This window comes from Eptatretus burgeri, chromosome 16 (genome assembly GCF_056783735.1).
Source record: "Eptatretus burgeri isolate ZD-2024b chromosome 16, Ebu_testis_v1, whole genome shotgun sequence".
Taxonomy (NCBI): Eukaryota; Metazoa; Chordata; class Myxini; order Myxiniformes; family Myxinidae; genus Eptatretus; species Eptatretus burgeri.
The window spans coordinates 8,921,351-8,948,689 of NC_140976.1; the positions used below are offsets into that span (position 1 = coordinate 8,921,351).

At 44.5% G+C, this 27,339-nt stretch overlaps 1 protein-coding gene across 2 annotated transcripts in view; it reads left to right on the plus strand.

The window, feature by feature from the left end:
• The first annotated feature begins 2,217 nt into the window (after positions 1-2,217).
• The window catches only part of LOC147010455 (uncharacterized), a 133,688-nt gene continuing 108,566 nt past the window's right edge, over positions 2,218-27,339 (plus strand). The window contains exons 1-3 of one of the 2 annotated variants that reach the window (XM_085858776.1): positions 2,218-2,389; positions 11,130-11,459; positions 20,353-20,697. In XM_085858776.1, the coding sequence (XP_085714902.1) occupies positions 2,326-2,389; positions 11,130-11,459; positions 20,353-20,697 (739 nt within the window). In that variant the 5' untranslated portion in view covers positions 2,218-2,325. The remainder of the gene's footprint in view (positions 2,390-11,129; positions 11,460-20,352; positions 20,698-27,339) is intronic. The other variant, XM_085858779.1, reaches the window with a different exon arrangement.

Below are 27,339 nucleotides of genomic sequence, written 5' to 3' on the forward strand. Positions count from 1 at the left end.
CAGGATGAATAGAACAGAGAAGGGATGAGCAAGAGCAGTCGAGAAGGTTTTTAGGACACGTGGGCTGATGCCTTCTGGACCAGTTGCAGAATCTGAGTCGAGGTTTGACAGCAAGCTCTCCACCTTGTCATGAGAAAAGGACACAGAGTCCAGGGACAGCTGGCTTTGACTGGGTAAGGTGGGTACAGAAAGTGATGGGTTTCGGACACAAGATTTTGAAGCAAACATGGAGTTTAGGAATTCAGCCTTTTCACATGGTGGAGCCATTTGAGGTAAGGGAGGGGATGCCACTGGATGCCTCCAAGATTTGGAGGAGGGAGACAGGTTTGAGAGTTCAGACTTGAGACTAGAAAGATGTTGTTTTCTGGCTCTCCTGAGGGTAGACACACACTTGTTCAGGGCTTTGTGGAAGGAACGTAGATTGCCTTCAGTTGGATTTGCCTTCCATGAGGCAAAGGCAAGTTGTTTCAGGACAATTGCCTCACCACAATCTTCAGTGTACCATGGGAGGGAGGATGGGTAGGACAACTGACGACTATATGGGATAAATCTGTGCACAGGAGAGAGCAAGTTTCTTTGAAATAATTCCCAGGACGAGTTGATGTCGGAGGAAGTAGAGATGGGAGACCACTCTAGAAGTTTAATGGCTTCTTGAAGACCCTGCCAGTCAGCCTGAGTGAAATGTCAGAATCGATGGCACTGAGGTGGTTTTCTAATAACAGCCACAGAGATGTCTACTTTGACAAGCACATGGTAAGATGAACCGATTGGAGCGGAGAAAGAGCAGCAGACATTTTCAGGGAAATTTGTCAAAATCAGATCCAGAAGAGATGGAGTACCATTGGTCAAGTTCCAGCTCGGGAAGTTGAGAGATTGTGGTGGTCTCAATGAGTCACAGAAGTCTTTTGCTGAAGTGCCATGGCATGTGAGAGGTACCCACACCCAGCCAACTGGCATGATGGTAATTGACGTCACTACATATGAGGAAGAAAGCAAGATGAGGGATGAGAGGGTAGAAGTTGGTCCATGTTTTTGTTGAGTCAGGTGTAAATGGAGTCATCACTTTTTTGTGGACGATACCACACACATATAAACATGAGATGGGATTGGAGGGAAGCCGTAGCCAGAGGTATTCTTGTGGGTGTGGGGGAGAGAGGGCAGTGCATGTTGAGTGAGGAATAGTCTTTGATGAAGAGAGAAACTCTGCCGCCAGGACGAGGCTCAGGTTTGTCATACTGGAGGAGGGAGTCAGAGATGTCTTGAAGGAGTAAGATTTCTGATAAGCAGATTATGTCTGCTTTGTCAGTGTCAACCTGTATGGAAGGATCTGCCAGGTTTGAGCGAAGTCCCCATATATTTTCGGTCCACACTGTTAAGGAAGAGGAGTGATGTGATGGTTGTGATGCATCGATACGAATGAATTGTGAAAATTGTGATGGTTGTTAGGGACGCTTTGGTTCCCTAGCAACAACTGAAAAACCTTCAAAATCGGTACTGTTCACGCGAAATCAATTCCGAAAGCCATTATCCCACGTAGGGTTATGAAAATTGGCAGGAATGATCTACAGGTGATGCTCTATCAAATATATTCCGGTTTTTGTGATATATGGAATACTTTACCCGCAGCGCCCCCTACAATTCGGGTATGCGCGAAAATTGGCGAAAATTGAAGGTCCCCTAGCGACCAGGTGATTGCATCGATACAAATGAAACTTTGCAGGTTCATGGTACTCAATGAGTACTACAACTTTGCATCAGGACATATTGACCGATTTCGCTTTGGTCAGGGGTCAAAGGTCAATTAGTGCAAAAATCGATAATATGCGAGAGCTGGAGGTGCCTTCACGCCAAATGCTACTCCTCCCAGGGTTATCGTCGGATGGTCATGAAAATTCACACTAATCGTCTGAAATACATCGTGCACAAACGATAGAGCTGGATTTTCGATTTAGATCTTTGTTCACCCACAGCACTCCCTCGAACTTTGGGGATTTCCGATTTCAAACCACATTTTCGGTACTTTTCATTCAAATGGATACCGAGTAGTTATCAGTAGATGGAACTGGATGAGATTTGATATGCATAATCTTAAGGTGATTCCCTATCCGCGATATGACATCCATTTTGCTCTTTATCTTATAGTTTCCATGCTCAGCGACCCATCGTCGCCTACCGGCTTGTTTTGTGTATTTGCGATTTACGAACTTGTGTTTTGAATATTTTTCAGATCTCTTCTTTTTGAGAACATCACCAGATCTCGTGATGTTTTGTGAGAGATCAGAAACCACAAACAGAATGTGATGGAGATGTTCAAGCTGATTCGAGATGTTCAAGCTGATTCGAGATGTTCTCGTGATCCTCTTGCTCAATTTATTTTTCACCTCCACAGGTGAGTCCTGAAGTTGTTGAATCATCATGAATGTTAATTTAATTATCCTCTTCACCCAGGATGGTGGAAAGGTTTGATTTGATCCCAATGATCCTTTTTCTTTGCAAGTCAAAAATTTTAACTTTAGGGATCATGAATGATAAACCCAAGAGGTGAGATATTGGTTTGGACGCATCAATAGGGTCATGAGGGTATAACTCCGAGGGAATATAAAGGTTTACGGGACAATAAGAAATGTTCTTAACCTAACCGGCCCATCGGATGTGCGTTGGTGCAAGGAATTCCACAATTTGTTTTCTTCTTCGTCTTCTTCTTCTTCTTCTTCTTCTTCTTCTTCTTCTTCTTCTTCTTCTTCTTCTTCTTCTTCTTCTTCTTCTTCTTCTTCTTCTTCTTCTTCTTCTTATTTTTAAAGAGAACCTTTTGTGATTACGTTTCCTCTTCAAAACCGTTATTCAAGGTTCCCTGATGAAAAAACAAAACATTTTTCTCCAATAATGGAGAACTTACCTGACTCAGTGGTGTAATGGTTAGATCGCCCACTCCGAGTCCGGGAGGTCGGTGGATCGAACCCCAACCGAGTCAAACCAAAGATTTATAATGGCACGTGATGCTTCCTCACTTGATGTTCAGCATTTAGAGGATAGATCACAGATAAATCCTGTGAGTTGTCATCCAATGAGGGGAATTTCTCCCTGAAGGTTCCCCACTGACTGCAGAAAGGAAATCACCGCCATTAGATGACTCCACCGGCACTCAGTGTGTTCAGGGCAGTTCATTCCCTCACGGTCAATGGTTGTGTTTGTCCGAAGTCAAGTCATGTGTTGTCTGCCATTTCTGTCTGCATGAGAGTAAATGATTTGTGTGCAACAGCTCTTCCATGGGCCTTAGGATTTTTAGAAAAAAATATTCTTTTCAAACTTTATTCTTAGTGTTGTGTAATGTTTTGTAAATTACGACATTATTACGTCGGTAGTTGAAGTACTTTGATTCAGATATAATGTATCGTGATGTGTCTTGTTAAATCTTGTTCAAATTTAAGTTTACTGTTCACCTTTACAAACCTGATTTGATGAGAAAATATCTTCTCTCCATCATCGTTATCATGTTTATCTCCAGTAAGATGTGAAGTTTCCTTGGAAAGTGAAGGAAGAGTTTAATTGTGGAACAAACCGCAGGTACACTCTTCCTATGAAATGTTCATGAATGTAGATTTTTTTTATGTTGAAGGTTACAGGCACGGACTGAATAGTCCTCATCGAGGCCAAGCCTAAAATAAAAGAACTGCATGAATAGAATGGTAAGAAAAGAGAGAATAAAGTGAGGAGGGAAAATGAGTGAGTAAGAGAAATGTATGATGAAAAGTAAATGTCTGTTCGCAAGAAAGAGAGATTAAGGCAAGCCCGGTAACGATAGTTTGAGTGAGACAGAAAGTAAGACCAGCAATGCTGACACGGAGAGTGTAAGATGGTTTCGGGCACCACTTTAACGCTCCCAGGTCAGAACGGTCGTACCACCCTGGGCGGTTGCTGTCTACAACCTACTACCTTAAAATTGTAGGATTGTTGCAGCTCATCCTTATCAGGTGAACAATTAAGCCTGGTGTTGGCTTAGTGGTTAGAGTGGTTGGCTTGGGATCCCAGGGTCCTGAGTTCAAGCCCTGTTGTCTGCTGAATCGACACCAGGTGCGTTTGACTGAGCCTGTCATCCTTCTGAGGTTCGTGAAAGGAGTACCATTGTACTGGTGGAGGGCACAGCTTCAGTGGCACTCCAAGAAATGATAAATGATCATTTTCCCACTGGAAAGCTCCATATGGATTTCTTCACCCAAGGTAGTTCCGTTTTATCTCCCGGGGTCTTGGGTCGATCGCAACATTTTATTGAAATGAAGAAAACAATATTTATCCCACATCCCCTCGATCTTTGTCACAACTCATGTGCAGCGTGTTGCTGCTGGTTTGCATGACTGCTCAAGATTGCTGTTGTGTAGCTGATGCAGTGCCCCCTGTAAGTTCGGGCAGGAATTTCTGATAAATCCTGAGAAGGTTAGCACCAACTTATCCATCTTTGCCATATATACCAAGGGATGTTCAATGTCCACCAGCTACTTCTAGCAAATGGGATAACCAGCGGAACGTCCATCTCAGTGACGTCACTTTGTTATTTAACACCATGCCTGTGAATCACAAATCGTACAGTTTTTGTTGGGTCAGGAATTTTTCCTTTATATTGTCACAGTTTTGGATAACTTACCCCGGGGGAGAGCATACATGAACACATAGGTGACCTGAGGATCAGTTTTTACAGCGTGGCGACATCGCGATGTTATATAATTGGCTATTCTTTCCTGTGTCTTCTGTCACACTTATTGTTGGGTGTGATGTGGGCGGAGATTGCCGGGTGGATTATGGGCGGAGATTGCCGTGTGGATTATGGGCGGAGATTGCAGGGTGTATTGTGGGCGGAGATTGCCGTGTGGATTATGGGCGGAGATTGCCAGGTGGATTGTGGGCGGAGATTGCCGGGTGGATTGTGGGCGGAGATTGCCGGGTGGATTGTGGGCGGAGATTGCCGGGTTGATTGTGGGCGGAGATTGCCGGGTGAATTGTGGGCGGAGATTGCCGGTGGATTGTGGGCGGAGATTGCCGGGTGGATTGTGGGCGGAGATTGCCGGGTTGATTGTGGGCGGAGATTGCCGGGTGGATTGTGGGCGGAGATTGCCGGGTGGATTGTGGGCGGAGATTGCCGGGTTGATTGTGGGCGGAGATTGCCGGGTGGATTGTGGGCGGAGATTGCCGGGTGGATTGTGGGCGGAGATTGCCGGGTGGATTGTGGGCGGAGATTGCCGGGTGGATTGTGGGCGGAGATTGCCGCATGGATTGTGGGCGGAGATTGCCGGGTGGATTGTGGGCGGAGATTGCCGGGTGGATTGTGGGCGGAGATTGCCGGGTGGATTGTGGGCGGAGATTGCCCGGTGTATTGAGAGCGGGGTTAATGCGGAAGAGGGACGATTTTTGTGCTGAATCGTTTTCTGTGTGACGCCGGAAGTTGATTTTCTGAGCAGGAAGTGATCATCTTCCTGTTCCGTTAGTTGTTGACGCGCAGCATTGTAACTCGTTCTTCATTGTTTTTTGGGGGGTTTTTTTTTTTGCACGTACGTTTTTTTTTCATAGCGCGGTGACATCGCACTGTTATATAATTACAGCGCGGCGACATCGCACTGTTATATAATTACAGCGCGGTGACATCGCACTGTTATATAATTACAGCGCGGCGACATCGCACTGTTATATAATTACAGCGCAGCGACATCGCACTGTTATATAATTACAGCGCGGCGACATCGCACTGTTATATAATTACAGCGCGGCGACATCGCACTGTTATATAATTACAGCGCGGCGACATCGCACTGTTATATAATTACAGCGCGGCGACATCGCACTGTTATATAATTACAGCGCGGTGACATTGCACTGTTATATAATTACAGCGCGGCGACATCGCACTGTTATATAATTACAGCGCGGTGACATCGCACTGTTATATACTTATAGCGCGGCCACATCGCACTGTTATATAATTACAGCGCGGTGACATCGCACTGTTATATACTTATAGCGCGGCGACATCGCACTGTTATATACTTATAGCGCGGCGACATCGCACTGTTATATAATTACAGCGCGGTGACATCGCACTGTTATATACTTATAGCGCGGCGACATCGCACTGTTATATAATTATAGCGCGGCGACATCGCACTGTTATATAATTACAGCGCGGCGACATCGCACTGTTATATAATTACAGCGCGGCCACATCGCACTGTTATATAATTACAGCGCGGCGACATCGCACTGTTATATAATTACAGCGCGGCGACATCGCACTGTTATATAATTACAGCGCGGTGACATCGCACTGTTATATAATTACAGCGCGGCGACATCGCACTGTTATATAATTACAGCGCGGTGACATCGCACTGTTATATACTTATAGCGCGGCGACATCGCACTGTTATATAATTACAGCGCGGTGACATCGCACTGTTATATACTTATAGCGCGGCGACATCGCACTGTTATATACTTATAGCGCGGCGACATCGCACTGTTATATAATTACAGCGCGGTGACATCGCACTGTTATATACTTATAGCGCGGTGACATCGCACTGTTATATAATTACAGCGCGGTGACATCGCACTGTTATATAATTACAGCGCGGCGACATCGCACTGTTATATAATTACAGCGCGGCGACATCGCACTGCTATATAATTACAGCGCGGCGACATCGCACTGTTATATAATTACAGCGCGGTGACATCGCACTGTTATATAATTACAGCGCAGCGACATCGCACTGTTATATAATTACAGCGCGGCGACATCGCACTGTGATATAATTACAGCGCGGTGACATCGCACTGTTATATAATTACAGCGCGGCGACATCGCACTGTTATATAATTACAGCGCGGCCACATCGCACTGTTATATAATTACAGCGCGGCGACATCGCACTGTTATATAATTACAGCGCGGTGACATCGCACTGTTATATAATTACAGCGCGGCGACATCGCACTGTTATATAATTACAGCGCGGTGACATCGCACTGTTATATAATTACAGCGCGGTGACATCACACTGTTATATAATTACAGGGCGGTGACATCGCACTGTTATATAATTACAGCGCGGTGACATCGCACTGTTATATAATTACAGCGCGGCGACATTGCACTGTTATATAATTACAGCGTGGCGACATCGCACTGTTATATAATTACAGCGCGGCGACATCACACTGTTATATAATTACAGGGCGGTGACATCGCACTGTTATATAATTACAGCGCGGCGACATCGCACTGTTATATAATTACAGCGCGGCGACATCGCACTGTTATATAATTACAGCGCGGTGACATCGCACTTTTATATAATTACAGCGCAGCGACATCGCACTGTTATATAATTATAGCGCGGCGACATCGCACTGTTATATAATTACAGCGCGGCGACATCGCACTGTTATATAATTACAGCGCGGTGACATCGCACTGTTATATAATTACAGCGCAGCGACATCGCACTGTTATATAATTACAGGGCGGTGACCGCACTGTTATATAATTCGCTATTCTGTCCTGTGTCTTCTATCACATCTTCTGTCACACTTATGGCCGCGTACGTCCCTTTGATCTGAGGGCTATAAATAGAAATTTGTCCAACATCACAACTCTTCCCATCATGCATGCTAATTCACCGTGTCTACATTTAAATTTTATAACTGCAAAATTGTTTCATCATTCTTAACCTTTTACTGCCCCCATCCGCACGATATTGAAGTATTCGCTTCTTATTTCATAAGTCTTTGTGTGGATAGTCCTTGGTCCCTTGTCAAAGGTTGTTCGGGTGGACATGCATTGGCTCGGCTGTATTTTTCCAGTGTAATGTCTCTCCCCTCCAACTCTGGTACTTTCCATCCTTCCTCCTTCACACCATCGGACCATTTCCCTGCTATGCCTTTCTCAATTCGCACATTACCTCCCCTTCATCAAACATCCTTTCAACAATTCTTCCTTCACCCCATCGGTCTTACCTTCAACCCACGGCCGTTCAGTCATCCCTCAGTCCAGTGGAGTCCCCCTCCGTTTTTTACTCCATTCTTATATGCATGTGCAGGGCATGGCGTGTAAAGGTGTGGCGCTTTTCGCAGGTGTGGTGCAGTGCTAAACTGTACGAGTGAATGCTTGTGTGTGAGGGAGAGGTCGGGGGCTCTGGTCATGGCCTTGGGCACATAAAGGAAGGGGCGGGGCTGCGTTGAAAGTTCCTCCATACATGGAAGCTCATGGAAGGGTGATCAACACAGGGGTGAAAGGTCGACACATCAACAATGGAACACATGGGATCTGGTGAACGAGGGATGGAGAATTGTGTAAGGAATGAAAAAGAAGAAAAATATTGTTATTGTTTTGGAAACGTACCCCAGGGGAGAGAATTCATAGACACATAGGAATTCCCCAGAATGAGTTATTTCATTAGTTTATGTGGTAGGTAGGCCTTTGCCTTTTATCCAGGGGAATGAGGGGGGAAATGTATTGTGAGGATTACCTGTGTATTCCCGATGTGATGTCTTCCCATTTGCCGCTTTTAATCTCCTCTCCAACAATAATCCGCTTCACCAAACCTCAATTCAATAACCCCTCCTTCATCTCATTGGTCTTTTCTTCAACCCCGCAGTTGGTGGTTCGTCCTTTGGTCTGTCTGTGTCACTCTCCCTTACCACTCGATCCACTCACTCACTCGGTTATTCCTACATAATCAACCATCTGTTCATCCGTCAGTCCATTCCGTACTCCTCAGTCTTCAAGTCACCACCAACCTCCGTCAAAACCACCACGGGCGAACGTGTGTCTCCGTTAAACAATTAATCCTCTGGATCGGTCAAATCACCTTCCCACATTCTTCCTTCCCTGCACTCCCACATTTGTAAAACAGGAGAACTCTTCTCCAACACATGCACAGTACAAAGGAACATTTGCACACATGGGAGGGAGCTGCGGAGCTCTCTCGCTGCACCCGCACCATGAGGGGAGGGGCGTTGGTGCCCATGGCTGTCAGACGGTACGACATGGGGATTTTTCCACAGCCCATTACTGCACTCGCCCCATCGGACACGCACCAGTGGGAAAAATGCTGGTGAATGCTGAGACCATGGACTCCAGCTCAGAAAATTTTACGAACGAGTAGGTAATGCGACTATGGACTTAAGGACCCTGCTTGGTGTAACTACTTTTCCTGGAATTGGTTGACAACCTTCTGGGCCGTGGAGTTATCTGTGGTCCGGGGGCCTCAGGGTCCGTCGTGGCGACATTTCTTAGTACGCACCTCATGAGCTCGATGCGTGTGCTGAACCCATGACAATATTTAACGACAAAGAGATAATTAGGGAGAAGAGGAAATGAGTAAACAACTGTCATCGAGTGAGGAGATACTCAAGTGATTATTGGTAAAAATGGAAAAGTAATTTTTGTTTTTCACAAACTGAACAAGAGTTTGTTTATAACCTTGGGATAGAAATTATGTTGAACAAACATTTCGACCAGTCGCCCTTCATCAGTGTAAGAGAGGATGTGGGTGGATGGAGAATGATTCTCTATGTAAATGTGTATGGTGTATCACCACCTCCAGGTGGGGGAGGGTATTACAAGTCTCCATCTTAGTGCAGGATTCCTGTTCCCACGTTTTCCAGCGCACTGAGGTGTTTTGAATTATGTGGCGACAGGTATTTGTGGAGGTGTTTGAATTATGTGCCGACAGGTATTTGAAAAGGTATTTTGAATTATGTGCCGACAGGTATTTGAAAAGGTATTTTGAATTATGTGCCGACAGGTATTTGTAGAGGTATTTTGAACGACACATTTGAATAAGGATAATAACATAAATCCCCCCTGATGGTTCCCATACGGTTGCTCGTATTTATAATAAGAATACAATATTTTATATGAAGATTGTGAGATTTGTTTGAAAGTGAAATTTTCGGGCGATTGAAAGGTCGTAAAAATAAATTTTAATTTATTAATGTTTAATACAAGATTAATGTTTAATAATTTAAATAATCAAACTCATTCTCCCTCCAACCTCTCTGTGTCCCTGTCACTGTCTGTCGCTGTCTCTGTCTCTGTCACTGTCTCTGTCGCCGTCTCCGTCTCCGTCGCCGTCTCTGTCTCTGTCTCTGTCACTGTCTCTATCACTGTCTCTGTCACTGTCGCTGTCACTGTCACTGTCTCTGTCACTGTCTCTGTCACTGTCTGTCTCTGACACTGTCGCTGTCTCCGTCGCCGTCTCCGTCGCCGTCGCCGTCGCTGTCTCCATCTCCGTCTCTGTCGCCGTCTCCATTTCTGTCGCTGTCTCCGTCGCTGTCGCTGTCTCTGTCTCTGTCTCTGTCTCTGTCTCCGTCGCTGTCTCTGTCGCTGTCGCTGTCTCTGTCTCTGTCGCTGTCTCTGTCTCTGTCACTGTCTCTGTTGCTGTCTCTGTCGCTGTCTCTGTCTCTGTCTCTGTCACTGTCTCTATCACTGTCTCTGTCACTGTCGCTGTCACTGTCACTGTCTCTGTCACTGTCTCTGTCACTGTCTGTCTCTGACACTGTCGCTGTCGCTGTCTCCGTCGCCGTCTCCGTCGCCGTCGCCGTCGCTGTCTCCATCTCCGTCTCTGTCGCCGTCTCCATTTCTGTCACTGTCTCCATCGCTGTCGCTGTCTCTGTCTCTGTCTCCGTCGCTGTCGCTGTCTCTGTCGCTGTCGCTGTCTCTGTCTCTGTCGCTGTCGCTGTCTCTGTCGCTGTCTCTGTCGCTGTCTCTGTCGCTGTCTCTGTCGCTGTCGCTGTCTCTGTCGCTGTCTCTGTCTCTGTCGCTGTCTCTGTCTCTGTCTCTGTCGCTGTCGCTGTCACTGGCACTGTCACTGTCTGTGTCACTGTCACTGTCACTGTCACTGTCTCTGTCACTGTCTCTGTCTCTGCCTCTGCCTCTGTCTCTGTCTGTCTCTGTCTCTGTCACTGTCACTGTCTCTGTCTCTGTCTATGTCTGTCTCTGTCACTGTCGCTGTCTCTGTCACTGTCGCTGTCTCTCTCACTGTCGCTGTCTCTCTCACTGTCGCTGTCTCTGTCACTGTCTATCGCTGTCACTGTCTCTGTCACTCTCTCTCCCTCCCTCTCTCTTCCTGTTCCAGGTGGGTTGAAGGTTGTGGTTCCATGGGAAGTGGGATTTGAGGATGGTGAGGATGTATCTCTTCCCTGCACCTTCACCTTGGATGATAATTCTGAACCAATTGATCTGAGCAAGCTGGAGGTGGAATGGATAAATGGTCCCACAATCCTCACCTATAGAAATGAGAAGATTGAACCAAGTTCTTGGTACAAGGATCGAGTGATGATGAATGAACAAAACCTGAGAACTGGAGACGCGACGTTGATTCTCCACAATGTGACTGAAGTGACCATGTTAACATGTATTGTTACATACAATGGAGAAACTCGGAGGGATACCGTTATTTTGCATTGTGAGTTTCAGTTCTCCCTTTTCTCACATTCTGGATTTTTTATCTTCCCCCATTTATTGCAACATTTTGAGGATTTTTGTAAAAATATAAAAGTTTATTTGTTTGGAGTACGATCTTCTTCTTCCTCTTCTTCTTCTTCTTCTTCTTCTTCTTCTTCTTCTTCTTCTTCTTCTTCTTCTTCTTCTTCTTCTTCTTCTTCTTCTTCTTCTTCTTCTTCTTTTTCTTTTTTTTCTTATTTTTCTTCTTCTTCTTCTTCTTCTTCTTCTTCTTCTTCTTCTCCTTCTTCTTCTTTTTCTTCTTTTTCTTCTTTTTCTTCTTTTTCTTCTTTTTCTTCTTTTTCTTCTTTTTCTTCTTTTTTTTCTTTTTCTTCTTCTTTTTCTCCTTTTTCTTCTTTTTCTTCTTTTTCTTCTTCTTTTTCTGCTTTTTCTTCTTTTTCTTCTTTTTCTTCTTTTTCTTCTTTTTCTTCTTGTTTTTCTTCTTCTTCTTCTTCTTCTTCTTCTTCTTCTTCTTCTTCTTCTCCTTTTTCTTTTTTTTCTTATTTTTCTTCTTTTTCTTCTTCTTCCCGTTCAGGGTCGCTACAGCGGATCATCCGTCTCCATTTCGCTCTGGCCTCACCACATCCATAAACCTCCTCTTTGACCTTCCTCTTCTCCTCCTACCTGGCGGCTCCATCCTCAGCATCCTTCTCCCGATATACCCCGCATTCCTCCTGTGCACATGTCCAAACCATCTCAATCTCACCTCTCTCACTTTGTCTCCAAACCATCCTACCTGCGCTGTCCCTCTAATATACTCATTTCTTATCCTATCCATCCTCGTCACTCCCAACGAGAATCGCAGCATCTTTAACTCTGCCACCTCCAGCTCCACGTCCTGTCTTTTTGTCAGCGCCACCGCCTCCAAACCATACAACATAGCTGGTCTCACTACCATCTTGTATAATTTTCCTTTCACTCTTGCAGATACCCTTCAATCACAAATCACTCCTGAAAGTCTTCTCCACCCACTCCATCCTGCCTGCACTCTCTTCTTCACTTCTCCACCACACTCTCCGTTACTTTATGCCAGTTGTTGGCTTCCGAGGTCGGCAAAATGAGTCCAAGCGTGCTGGTATACTGTGTCGGAGTGGCGACCCATCCAGGATTGTACTCAATAGCCAAGGAGACTGCTGAAGCAGCAGCAACGCTCTACATAGAGTATGGTCCCAATATCCTCGTCCTCTCCGTTACTTTGGACAGTTGATCCCAAGTGTTTAAACCCATCCACCTTCACCACCTCAACTCCTTCCAACCGCACCATTTCACCACCCTCCCTCTCATTTACGCACTTGTACTCCATCGTATTCCAACTGACTTTCATTCCCCTTCTCTCCAGTGCATACCTTCACCTCTCTTGGCTCACCTCAGCCTGCTCCCTCCTCACTACAGATCAAGATGTCATCCACGAACATCACAGTCCATGGAGACTCCTGTCTGATCTTGTCCGTCAACCTGTCCATCACCATTGCAAACTGGAAAGGGCTCAGAGCTGATCCTTGATGCAATCCCACCTCTACCTTAAACCGGTCCGTCATTCCTACCGCACACCTCACCGCTGTCACACTGTCCTCATACATATCCTGCACCACCCTTACATACTTCTCCACCACTCCCGAATTCCTCATACAATACCACAACTCCTCTCTTGGCACCCTGTGCTAAGCTTTCTTTAAATCCACAAACACACAAAGCAACTCCTTCTGACCTTCCCTATACTTCTCCATCAACACTCTCAAAACAAACATTACATCTGTAGTGCTCTTTTCTGACATAAAACCATATTGCTGCTCACAAATCATCACCTCTCCAATCGACCGAACTTCCACGACTCTTTCCCACAACTTCATGGTGTGGCTTAGCAACTTTATAACTCTGTAGTTACCACAGCTCTGCACATCACAGTTATTCTTAAAAATCGGAACCAGTACACTTGATCTCCACTATTCAGGTATCCTCTCACTTTCCAAGATATTGTTTAACACTCTGGTTAAAAACTCCACTGCCATCTCTCCTAAACATTTCCATGCCTCCACTGGGATATCATCTGGGACAACCGCCTTTCCACTTTTCATCTTCTTCATCGCTGTTCTCACTTCATCCTTACTAATCCACCGCACTTCCTGATTCACCATCTCCATCTCTTCCAACCTTCTCTCTCTCTCATTTTGTTCATTCATCAGCTCCTCAAACTACTCAATCCACCTTCTCAACACACTCTCCTTGCTTGTCAGCACATTTCCATCTGCATTCTTTATCACCCTAACCTGCAGCACATCCTTCCCAGCTTGGTCCCTCTGTCTGGCCAATCGGTACAAATCCTTTTCCGCTTCCATTGTATCCAACTTCTCATACAGCTCGCCATATGCCTTTTCCTTTGTCTTCGCCACCTCTCTCTTCGCCTTGCACCTCAACACCTTGTACACCTGTCTACTTTCTTCATCTCTGGCAGTGGCGGATCTAGAGGGGGGGTTGGGGGGGTTGCAACCCCCCCTTCAGCTGCTGAGTGCCATCACTCAACCCCTCCTTCCATGAACCATCCCTCCCTCCCTCAACCCTTACCTCCCTCAACCCCCCACCTTCCTTCCTCCTTCAACCCCCCTCCCACCTTGCCTCAAAGCCAAAAATGTCAACCCCCCCCCCCTTGCCTGAGACCGAGATCCGCCCTCGTCTGGCTATCCCAATTAATTTTCACCAACCTCTTCTTCCTTATACTTTCCTGTACTTCTTCTTTCCACCACAAAGTCTCCTTATCTTCCTTCCTCTGTCCAGATGTCACACCAAGTACCTTCCTAGCTGTCTCCCTCACCTCCTCTGCAGTAGTTGCCCAGTCGTCCCACACCTCTTTTCCACCATCCAGCACCTGTCTCACCTCCTCACTGAATTTCAAGCAACAGTCTTCCTCCTTCAGCTTCCACCATCTGGTCCTTGGTTCAGCCCTCACTCTCTTCCTCAACCTCACCACCAAAATCATCCTTCAAACCACAATCCGATGCTGTCTGGCTGCACTCTCCCCTGCCACCACCTTACAGTCTCTAATCTCTTTCAGGTTTCATCTCCTGCTTCAGACGTAGTCCACCTGTGTGCCTCTTCCTCCACTCTTGTAAATCACCCTGTGCTCCTCCTTCTTCTTAAAATACGTATTTTCCACTGCCATTTCCATTCTATTTGCAAAATCCACCACCATCTGCCCTTCCACATTCCTCTCATTGACACTGTACCTACCCATCACCTCCTCATCATCTTTATTCCCTTCCCCAACATGCCCATTGAAATCCGCTCCAATCACCACTCTTTCTTCCTTGGATACACTCTCCACTACTTCATCTAACTCACTCTAGAAATTTTCTTTCTCCTCCATCTCACACCCCACTTGCGGGGCATATGCACTGATGACATTCATCATCACCCCTTCTATTTCCAACTTCACACTCATCGCTCGGTCAGACACTCTCCTCACCTCCAATACACTCTTAACATAATCCTCCTTCAGGATTACCCCCACACCATTTCTCCTCCCATCCCCACCATGGTAGAACAGTTTGAAACCACCTCCAATGCTCCTAGCCTTACTCCCCATCCACTTGGTCTCTTGTACACACAGTGTGTCCACCTTTCTCCTTTCCATCATATCAGCCAACTCTCGCCCTTTGCCAGTCATAGTAACAACATTCAAAGTTCCAACTCTCACCTCACCACTTCAATCCTTCCTCCTCTCCCACTGCCTGTGGACATGCCTACCCCCTCTCCTTCTCCTCCTTCACCTTGCAGTAACAGTTTCCACTGGTACCCTGCTGGCCAACAGGACCGGTGGCGGTCGTTGGTAACCCGGACCTCGACCGATCTGGTATGGAAATCCGGTTTATGATCCGCATATTGAATTGGCACAGGCTTTATGCTGGATACCCTTCCTGAAGCAACCATCCCCATTTATCTGGGCTTGGGACCAGTGCTGAGAGTGCACTAACTTGTGCAACCACAGTGGCTGGGGCTTGGAGTACGATCCCATTTGTTATTTTTGATTGAAATTTGTCCTGAATAAGGCTGAGAGCCACTAAATGTGAAGGGCTGAAAAGAAAAATAAGAAGAGGAAAACTGGCAAAACCTTCATCTCGTGCTGAAATAAGGAAACCTCGTCACAAGACCACTGTGCAGGAGCGGCTAACCAGGCCAGGCAGCCTAAATAACGTGGTCATCCCTAAAAGCCTTCCCTCTCTCCTTACTCTTTGCTTACTTAGATTCATTATGATGACTCCAATTCAGTATTTGGTGTTTCATTCAATGATGTTTAATTAGGGTGAAGATATTTTCTTTAGAAATGAAAAACAATAAAGTAGTAAAAAGTTAAAATAATTATTTTTGTGAACCCAGGCTGTTCACATTTAGTGAGTGCTCCATGATGTACAAATGAAATTTTTGGGTTGTATTGTGTGATTATGAACCTTCTCTTCTCCACTTATTACAGTGAGACACTCAAACCTCTTCAGTTCCACAATTTGCTCAAGGGTTCAAATTGAGAGTACACCACCATTACAAATCATCCTCCATCACGACTCCTGGACATTTTAAAATCATCCACCATCCATACTCCTGGTCCTTTACAAATCATCCTCCATCACGACTCCTGGTCCTTTACAAATCATCCTCCATCACGACTCATGGTCCTTTACAATCATCCTCCATCCCAACTCCTGGTCCTTTACAAATCATCCTCCATCACGACTCATGGTCCTTTACAAATCATCCTCCATCCCTCCATCCCCTTTAGAAATCATCATTAGATGTATATCAAAGTGCATTATTTGTCTTCTCACTTGTGGAGATTGTGGATTGCAATATGTTGGTAAAACTTCTCATTGTTTACATCAGCATTTGAATGTACATCGGTATGTTGTATCGTCTGGTATTAAGACATATTAATATAATCATTTCAATGAAGTTGGCCATGTTTTTAGTCATTGTTCTCTTCAAATTATAGACTCAGTTAATGTTAATAAGTTTGATAATAAAGAGGAGTGTGATGTAGAGCTAGGATGCAAAGAGGATTTTTGGATCACGACACAATGTGCGATCTATCCTTTGGGCCTTAATGACAGGTACAAGGTCCTGGGTCAGTTTCTCAAGGTCATGTTTTTGGAAACGAGTATTTTGCTAATCCAATCAGAAGGAGACCCAGAGGTCATGGGCATCGTAGTTGGTGTCATGCGGCTCCAAAAATGGAATTTTCAGGGATAATTGATAAACTTCAAGGTTTTTATGAAGGAAAAGTTTTTCATGATTTTTATGTTCTTCTGAGATCATGTTCCAAGCAGGTCTTAGCTTATATTCTCCGGAGTTTAGCAGGTTCATCTGACATGTGCTCGTTTTTGATCAAAGCTTTTTGTAGCAGGTTCTGGTGAAGAAGTCCACCCCCAAAGTTGATAGGATCCACAAGTTCTTCGTTTGTGATTTTTTTCCAGCCAGCAGGTAGATTGGCTTCGGCTTCATTCTATTTTCAGGGATACTCGTGTAGAGAGTTTATAACCAGATAAAGTTCGGGAGCGAACCCCATTGAAGGTTTATTTCACTTTCACAAAAACCATAGGACAATCCTTATTCAATTTTGGTAAATTTCTTAAAACTCTTAGTATAGATATAGTAAAGGACATTTTGGAAACTGACTGTGCATGTTCGTCTTCCCCTTTTTTACGTGGTTTTTGTGGACCCGTAGTTACTGGGGATTTGAATATAATTGGTGAGAGTGAAATTTTGGATCTAATGAAAATGAGAGTTAATATAGGGAACCAGTAACTCAACCTTGGATTTGCATTGGGTCTTCAATTGCGGATTCTGTCTCTAATTTTGTTTACAAAATGTGCACCAAGTTGAAGTTATCTGTAAACAGGTTCAATGCATGATTTAACAGAGTTGTGGAAGTCCTGGAGAATAGGATTAAGTTTTTTAGTAGCCGGGGTTTCCTTTCACTGGGTCGCTCTAAACCAGTGTTGAACAAGCCGAGTGTTTATAAAGACATTTGGTATCTCCATGGCAGCTACTTAATAGCTCCAGCGGATAAGGCTGCTAATAATTTTGTTGTGGTTTATGAAAAGTTTTATGTGGAGGTTTTATTAGGAGAGTTCGGCATTGATATGGTTACTTTTACTAGTATAGGAAAGTGTTGTGGAGCTGGGTATCGGTGGCGAGAGCGACCGCTAGATGGAGCTGCAGAGTCAACTCCACCGAACACCCGGAATTCAGATCGTTACCCTCGGATAACTCCGGAGGTACGGGTCATTTACAGGACCGTGAATCGTCAATAAATCAATCACGTGGTACAGCGTTATTTGCCAAACTTCAAAATACCAAGAGGCCCACGTGGCGAGCTACCGAGGGATTCACACCCTCGATGGGGCTCGAACGGGACGAGTCGTTTCCGTGCTAGACCCGTGCGTAACCCGAGCGGATGCTTACCGAGGTCCCGTCGGTCCAAATGTACATCGACAGCAACAACAGCCTTTTTAATCACTCAACACGCACCTTGCTAAACCAATGAAGGAAAGGACGAGTACGAGCTGAAACGTTCAACAAATGGATAATTATTTACAATAGGTGGGGAAGGGAACACACAAGAGCAGAGTTAAACCGACTATAAAGAAATGAAATCATGTACACCACAAGCACTTAACAGTTCCTACTTAAAGACGGGCCCACAGACAGACGCACACCCAAAAGAAACGGACCCAAAATGGTCTTTATTATCCCTTCGACTCGGAGGGAAGTCGAGCTGAGGGACGAGAACGTGGCAGGCTACCTGGCCGCGAGCGCGCGGCTGGGCGTCCACCCCACTCCTGGAGCTCCGGTCGCCAGAATACGGACCAGGGCCGCCAGATGCAGACCAGCGCCAGCGACGAGATGTGCTCAGACCAGCGCCAGCGACGAGATGTGCTCAGACCAGCGCCAGCGACGAGATGTGCTCAGACCAGCGCCAGCGACGAGATGTGCTCAGACCAGCGCCAGCGACGAGATGTGCTCAGACCAGCGCCAGCGACGAAATGTGCTCAGACCAGCGCCAGCGACGAGATGTGCTCAGACGAGCACCAGCGACGTGATGTCAAGCGAACCAGAACACACACTCGAGAAGATGTGGTGCAGATTGTTTGTTCTCTGTTCCTTCGTCGTCTTTCGGGCGTGGTTCACTCGTGCGTGGCCTGCGCCTATTGGTCGACCGTCGGCGAACTCCCTCGCATCTTCCTGATGGGCGAGAGCAACGTCAGGTCCTTGTGAACTCCGCCCACGTACGTGCTGACACGCACGTAGGCAATGGCGTCGGTGTGAGGAAGCGAGTTGTACGCGTGCTGTTGTAGTTATCGTTGATGTAAAAATAAAAGAAAACCCTGACTATCAAAATAACTCTGCAGCGCATGTACATTTAATTACCAATTAAACAAGGGAAAGGGAGCTATCTATCCACATTTACTTATCGAAATAACTGAGCTATGGGGACCTGAATGTCTGTGTGCACAAGGCTTCCAAATTCATAACAACAGCACTGAAGTTCTTTGTCATAAGTCACTCTCAGATATTATCTCTGAGCATAAGGAAGTTTTCGTTAATAATTTCAGTAATATATATGTATGTATGTAAATCTTTGTATTCCTCGACTTTTTTGGATTCCTAAGCTTCATAAGAACCCATACAAGTATAGCTTTATCGCGGGTGCCTGGCAATGTTCCACCAAACAGTTATCGGTTACAGTTAACTCAGGCTTTCAAGTTGTTGGGGAACAGTTCAGGAAACCTCAAGGTGCTGAATGAGGAGTTGGAGCTGCTGGGATTGCGGGTTTCCTTTGTCAAAATAAAGGTCCAGCGTCGAGGAAAAGTCGAGGAATACAGTATCAGCTGTGGATGTGTGGACATGTGGCTTATCTTCCTGACACTGATCCTGCTCACCAGATTCTCTCAGCGAGGGAGCCTCATGAATGGAGGAGGCCAATGGGCTGACTACATGCCTCGTAGTTACAGCAGGTTGATCAGCATCTCAAGGGCCAGGCATCTTCTTGGGGGATGGCCGGACTGAGGCCCATGGAGTACCAGCAGAAAGTGGACGCAGTGACGCTGCTCCACGCATGCTCCCATCCCGGACCTCCATCCCAACACTTGGTCCTTTACAAATCATCCTTTGCAAGTCATCCTCCATCCCTACATCTGGTCATTTACTAATCATTCTCAATCCCAAATCCTGGTGCTTTTCTTATCATCCTTAACCCCAACTCTTGGTCCTTCACAAATCAACCTCAATACCAACTGCTGGTCCTTTACAAATCATCTTCTATCCCTACTCCTTGTCCTTCACAAATCAACCTCTTTCCTTACTCCTGGTCCTTCACAAATCATCCTCCATCCTTACACCTGTTCCTTTGAAAATCATCCTCCATCCCTATACCTGGTTCTTTCTCTCTTTATTAACCCCCATCCTCCTCCACTTCTCTCCTTCCATCTCGACATCAGTTTCACATTTTCTTCATTCTTTGCTCTTTTCTGTTCATTCATCCCATTGTTGACAATGTCTGTTGTGCTTGAATCCAGCTGCCACTGCACTGCCCTTTCCCGTTTGTCATCTTCCTCTTCCATGAGCCTCGACTTTGTAAGCAGAAACTAAATCTTAACTTCTCACTATAAAACAAAAATGTGCTTCAAAACTTGGCAGGGAGTCAGAAAATGAAATCGATCCTTTTGATTAAATCAGAAATTAAAGGTTCGTTTAATCCCGTCCAGAGGATTACTGAGTAATATTGTCATCAGGAGGAATTTCATGATTACATGTCACACGTTTTAATTGTGAGTTCATTTTAATCAAATCCTGTTGTTTGTGTGTTTCAGATAAATTGTTTGTTCACTGCCCCGAGTTCATTGTGGCTTCACCTGGTGAAGATTCTACCTTCACCTGTGACTTCTCTCCGAGTTCACGTGGAGTTCATGATTTCATTGATTCCCCAGCATTTTCTATAGAGTGGAACAAAGACTCCAACAAACACCCAATTGCTCGTTTTTCCAAAATAGATGAACATTACATGGACGGTTTGAGAATGTCCATGTCCAAAGTACATCATGGAACATTTTCATTAACATTCAAATCTGTGAAACCTGATGATTATGGGAATTATACCTGCAAGGTGTACCACCCTGGGTATACCCAAGGTTCTGCAGCTACAGCCCTGTACATGGGTAAGTGTCCGTGTTTACCGTGTACCTCAAGTGTGGATTAGAGGGGAACATGGTGAGGGTTAATGATTCATTTTCTCATCACTCTGAGTTCAAATGGTTATTTAATCAAAACTTCAACCAGAAATGTAAATCTGATATGTTTATTAATGTGTACATGAATTGTTAAACGATATTTAAAATGATCTATTTATTGTTATTCAATCACTTGTGATGATCATTCTATTTCACCAATTACAAAACGAATTGTGAAGAAACTTTTCCTCATTAATTATTTATTTCACACATTAAGTAAATATTTCTTCTCCTTCAGATCACAAGACTCATTGTGCACAAGGACCTATGATAAGTGAATAGAAAATAAACTTAAATATAAAAGTTTAAACTACAATCTCTCCATATATCTTCTATCTCTCTATATATTACTAAAACTCTCATCTTGAATGTATATATGTGTGTATGTATGTTCCCGAAATACAGCCAAAACGGTACACGATCGCACAAAAACTTTCAGCCCACCCTACTCACCATTTTCCTGCGGTGTGCAGTATCAAGTTTCATTCAAATCGGGCAACAAAAAAATTATTTAAAAAATCAATTCCCGATTCAGTCAAGCACTCTTCAGGAGAATTTGATCAATGCAAACAACCTCAGCAGTATAGTTCGCTGGAGCTTTCTTTTGTTTTTTTTTCTTGAAATGATTGTTTAAAAAATCTCAAACATTTGGTATGGAGAAAGAACGATTTAAGAACAAAGAATGTGTGTGTGTGTGTGTGTGTGTGTGTGTGTGTGTGTGTGTGTGTGTGTGTGTGTGTGTGTGTGTGTGTGTGTGTGTGTGTGTGTGTGTGTGTGTGTGTGTGTGTATTATCATGGAATGGCCTCTGTGTCTCGATTATTTGAATAAAGAATGCAGCTTACCAAGACTTTGAGGTTTAAATCAATTTTACTTCATTTTAAAACACTCCAAATGCGACAGTGAAAACCATGCTTTCTCCACATACAACAACCGTCTAGCCAGACAGAGAATAACTTACTCACCCTTTCCAGCAGAGATGACGCAACACATATGCGGAGCATAAATATACATGAGGCAAGACATGGGTAGAACATAAATCAACATGTTACATTCAAAGTGGTTAAATCACACTCCTCACCTGGTTTATATATAAACCACTATCCTGGTGTTGGCTTAGTGGTTCGGGTGGCGGCTTGGGATCCTAGGGTCCTGAGTTCAAGCGCCGTTGGCCACTGAATTAATACACCATGGGGTTGACTCAGTATGTCATCCTTGTGAGGTCGGCAAAATTAGTACCAGTGTGTACTGGTAAAGGGGCACTGTGACACAGTTGCACTTTCAAGAAATGATAGCTACCCTGGCAGCTAAGCTGCCATATGCAAGAAGAAGAAGATATAAACCACTACAGCAATTGATTGAGCAAAGATAATTACCTGAACATGAGAACCGGGATAACAACCTTGGCTTGAAACATTCAAATTGACATTGAACATTATCAAAAAAGAAACAAGCAGTCATAGACTGGTACTTACGAAATCGTCAACTTAACCTCTGACCTTGTCTCATAAAAGCTGTCTCGAGAGAAGGTAGCGACGCAAACCAGAAGTTTCTACGATGATTCTGTACCAAACCTCTCATAAAACATCCGATTTTTTTTTTATCAGAATTTCGACAACCGAGTATTAAGCATACTTAGCCATTACCAAAAGTGAAAACAGGATTGAAATTGACTTTAAAACGAGCACGTAATGCCGTGTGTTACAATCCCCCTCATTAGCATAATCTTCAGTTAAGCCTCAGACACGACACCCAACATAAATCTCATAAAACATCTGATTTTTGACCAGAATTTCGATAACCTAGTGTTAAGCATACTTAGCCATTACCAAAAGTGAAAACAGGATTGAAATTGACTTTAAAACGAGCACGTTATGCCGTGTGTTACAATCCCCCTCATTAGCATAATCTTCAGTTAAGCCTCAGACACGACACCCGACATAAATCTCATAAAACATCCGATTTTTGACCAGAATTTCGACAACTGAGTGTTAAGCATACTTAGCCATTACCAAAATTGAAGACAGGATTTAAATTGACTTTAAAACGAGCGCGCAATGCCGTGTGATACAATCCCCCTCATTAGCATTATCTTTAGTTAAGCCTCAGACACGACACCCGACATAAATCTCATAAAACATCCGATTTTTGACCAGAATTTCGAAAACCGAGTGTTAAGCATACTTAGCCATTACCAAAATTGAAGACAGGATTTAAATTGACTTTAAAACGAGCGCGCAATGCCGTGTGATACAATCCCCCTCATTGGCATTATCTTCAGTTAAGCCTCAGACACGACACCCGACATAAATCTCATAAAACATCCGATTTTTACCAGAATTTCAAGAACCGAGTGTTAAGCATACTTGGCCATTACCAAAAGTGAAAACAGAATTGTGATCCGAGTTAAAACAAACTCGTAACATCGACCAAAGCAAAAATCTCCATTTCTCCACGCAATTATTCAATATTATTTTATCAAAGTCACAAAACCGTAATATTCGGCCATCCACCAACAATCTTTACATAATCCGACGGCTTAGCGAGTCAGGCATGCGACGATTACCTTTATTGGGATAAAAAATGACTTTTAAACACCATCTTTATCGAAAACACCGTCAGCGCGCACACGCAAAACCTTTACATGACTCAACGCCGCGTCTGCTCGAGCGCGCTGCACCACATGACGAGCCGTGACGCGGTGAGTGAAATATTTTTTATACAATCTTAAAACGTCTCCAAAACATATGATTTTTACCAGAATTTCGACAACCGAGTGTTAAGCGTCCGAAGTGATCGCAAAAAAACGAAGACAAAATTAAAATCGAAGTTAAAACGAACTCGTAACGTCGACTGAAGCAAAAATACTCCATTTCTCCACATGAATTTACAGAATTATGTTTGACCTCACTGTGACCTTGACCTTTGACTGATTTTGACCAAAATCTAATCAGCGCTAACCATCACCCTCCTGAATCACGTGGTGTAATTTGACATTGGTCGCTTCTTCCGTTCTCGAGTTATCGTGCCTACAAACAAACACACAAACACACACACACCAACAAACACACACACACCAACAAACACACAAACAGAGGATGGAAGTCATCAATATACTTATGAAATCTTTAGATTTCGTAAGTAATAAACGACTTGATTGTTCATCATATAGTCACTAAATTAATGGACCAGACTAAGGCTAACAGATTGGGGCATAATGGAAAATAACTTAAGAATATGAAGTTCACAATCAATAGAACACAATGAAGGCATTCACTCTCCCCCTCTCGTATAAGCAGTACAACCTCAGTTACGGGTCAGAGGTAGAAATGGGGTTTGCCGTCCTTCATGGTGTGGATTCACACTTTACGAGCCTGACTGTCTGTGCTGGGAAATGTCTCAATCACACAAACACAGGACCAGTTGTTCCTGTGAGCATCTGCCTTGAGCAGAACAATGTCACTGACAAAAAGATTGTGTTTCTTGACTTACCTCCACATCCGGGGGCTGCAGCTTCGGAAGATATTATTTGCGGCATCGTGACCAGAAAGTATTTGTAAAATGCTGTAAACGTCGCCACTGATCGCCAAATATGTCTGGAGGAAGACAGAAATCGCCCAGTGGTGCAGGAAGAGGTGTGGTCTTCATGGTGAGTAGTACCGCTGGTGTCGATATTTCTGGAACGTTTGGATCTGGAGACACTGGTACAAGGAGACGAGCGATGACAATAGCACATACCTCCACGAGGAAGGTGGTAAGGAGCACGTGGGTGAGATAAACTTTTGTCTCCAAGAGAATCAGGTTCAGGATTCTACGACAGACACCAATCATTCGTTCCCACATCCCACCCATATGTGACACGTTTGAACTTCCACTTCGAGGAACGTGTGAAATATTGTTCCCAATGAACGTTCATGTCTAGTCGCTAATACGGCGATGCAACAAAACTCTGGATTGTTAACCAACTCTACAGCAGACAAAGTCGGTTTAATAGGTAGTTCAGAATCCCAGAGAAATCTTGGCCCAGACAGTCACAATGACTCCATCGGGTCAGAGGCGATTATGGAACGAGTGGCCAGGTCTGCTGGGTTAATGTCAGTTGTGACGTCGTTCTTTTGAGAAGGTGATATACTTTTGTGGATACTTTGAACACGGTTGACCACAAACGCATGGAAACGCCATGATTCGTTGTTTAAACATATATGCGAGCACCACACGACTGTCCGTGTCGAAAGTGATGGGGTTGAGTTCGATGTGGAGCTTGTCAGTGATAACTTCGACCGATTCAACAGCCAGAACAGTGACACAGAGTTCTAAACACAGAATACTTGATTCTCGCGATGCCAATACCCCAAGGAGACTATTGACGAGTTCTGGACCAGGAAGTGGTTCGTTATTTAGTGAGACATCATGATAGATGGCATTGCCATCAAACACCACACACATATGTTCAGGTTTTCTTGGATGGAATGTATAAAAATGAGGAAGATACCATCATGGTCGTTTTCCCTCTGTTTCTGGTTCAAGAGGCTCAGCATGTCCTTTGGAAGAGTTTTGCCATGAAGTCCATGTACTGCAGCTTAAGGTCTGGTTTCTTATACAGAAGCTTGTAAAGGGACTTCAAGTGGTTAATTACAAGAGGTCGATTGTTTGGAAGTTTTAAATTGTCTCTGAAGGGTAACGGAGCCACCCAATTGCCATTGTCATTCCTCATGAATCCGTCCTCCAAGATTGTGAGAAAACGGTTGTCTTCTATGGAGCGACCCGGCTTGTCATCATTCCTTGTTTGCTGATCGACGTCACTGTTGACCCCATCGTTTTAGGCTCTGTGGTCGCAGGATCTCCTGAAGAGCTGACCGGAAGGTAAGGGACGATGTAGCAGGATGACGTCCTTGACGGTGTCACAATTAGGGTATGGTGAGCAGACCTATGGTCTTCCATTTTTGAGAATGTGGGTGTGATCGGCCTCCACTTTTTCAGGGCTATGGACACCGTCCAGACATAAATCACCAATTACCACCCATCCAACAGAGCATTAGGTGATCCTTTCTGATATTCTTTGAACTTCAGCAGCTGAGGAGCACCTCGTCCAATGAACAGTAAGATGGTCGCTTCTGGGTCAGGTTCGGGAAACATTTCAGCAATAATACGTGTTTGTGAATGGAGCCTTGTGACCTCCAGTGTTGGAATCTCGGAGGAATTGCAAGGAATAGCATTACACTCGGTTAACTCCCGGAGTGGCAAGTGGATGATTCCATCAAAAGATCCGATGACTACATTCCTGACACACCAACCAATGGCAGCCATAGTTCCAGAGCAGGTTTTGAGATCATAGGGGACTAAATTATTTGACACTTTGAAGTAGTCAGAGTTTGCCGTGGCCCAGAGACCAATTTGACTGGTCATCCAACACAGCATAAGTTTTCAGAAAGTTTTAAATAATTTTAGCTGTTCATCGGATGCCAGCGGTACTCCTCTGATCATGTTCTAGAAGACTGCTCGCCATGTCCTGAATTGCTCAGGCTTATTTTGAAACGAAGTCTCGATGAGACAGATAGTTTACACAGTCCTGCATGGTCGGCATCACTGTGGGCGTGATTGATGACTTGACGTCTCGACCCAATAGTGAAAGGCTAGACACTGGTCATGTTGTTGCCGGATGTGTATTGTTTGTCCTTAGAGCATATGCGGGTTGTGTGGCATGTTGTGGCAGAACCTGAAACGAGCAGTTCATGCAAGAAAGCCAACAAATATATCTGAGTTGAAGCAGTTCTGTAAGGATCGGAATGGGCAAAAATTGTTCAAAGCCGATGTGCAGTACTTATCAAGAGTTACAGGAAACGTTTGGTTGAAGTTAATGCTGCTCAAGGGGTGTGTGTGTTTGTGTGTGTGTTTGTGTGTGTGTGTGTGTGTGTGTGTGTGTGTGTGTGTGTGTGTGTATATGTGTGTGTGTGTGTGTGTGTGTGTGTGTGTGTGTGTGTGTGTGTGTGTGTGTGTGTGTGTGTGTGTGTGTGTGTGTGTGTGTGTATGTATGTATCGCGATTTTGTAGAATCAAAAACGGCTGGGCCAATGTCGAACTAAATTTTGGAAACAGATCGTGGACACAAAATAGTCCCCTCACACCCTCCACCCCCCTCTGATTCACAAACACATTTTTTACCTCTGCCACAGAAGGTGAAGGAGGTTGTTTTCACCCCTCTCTATCTGTTTGTTTGTATGAAGGATATCTCAAAAACTTGTGGACAGATTCGGACGAATCTTGGTGGACACGTTAGGTGTGTCGCGAGGACGGATTGATTCAGTTTTGGTGTTGATCCGAATCCAAATCTCGATACGAGAGTTATTTAATTTTTTAAGTGATTCTTCACCATTGAGAGATCGGGCCAAAAACGATATAGTCCTGTATAGCATGATATTTCAAAAATGTAATGGGCCCGATATGTTCTCATGGATCAGGCATTGCGTGGTCGAGGTCCGCACTCTACCAAGTGCCCTTCTCGTCTATTCTGAGTTTTGGTAAATACAGAACACGATAAAATGTGTAAGATGTTTTACTCCATTTTGTGAATCC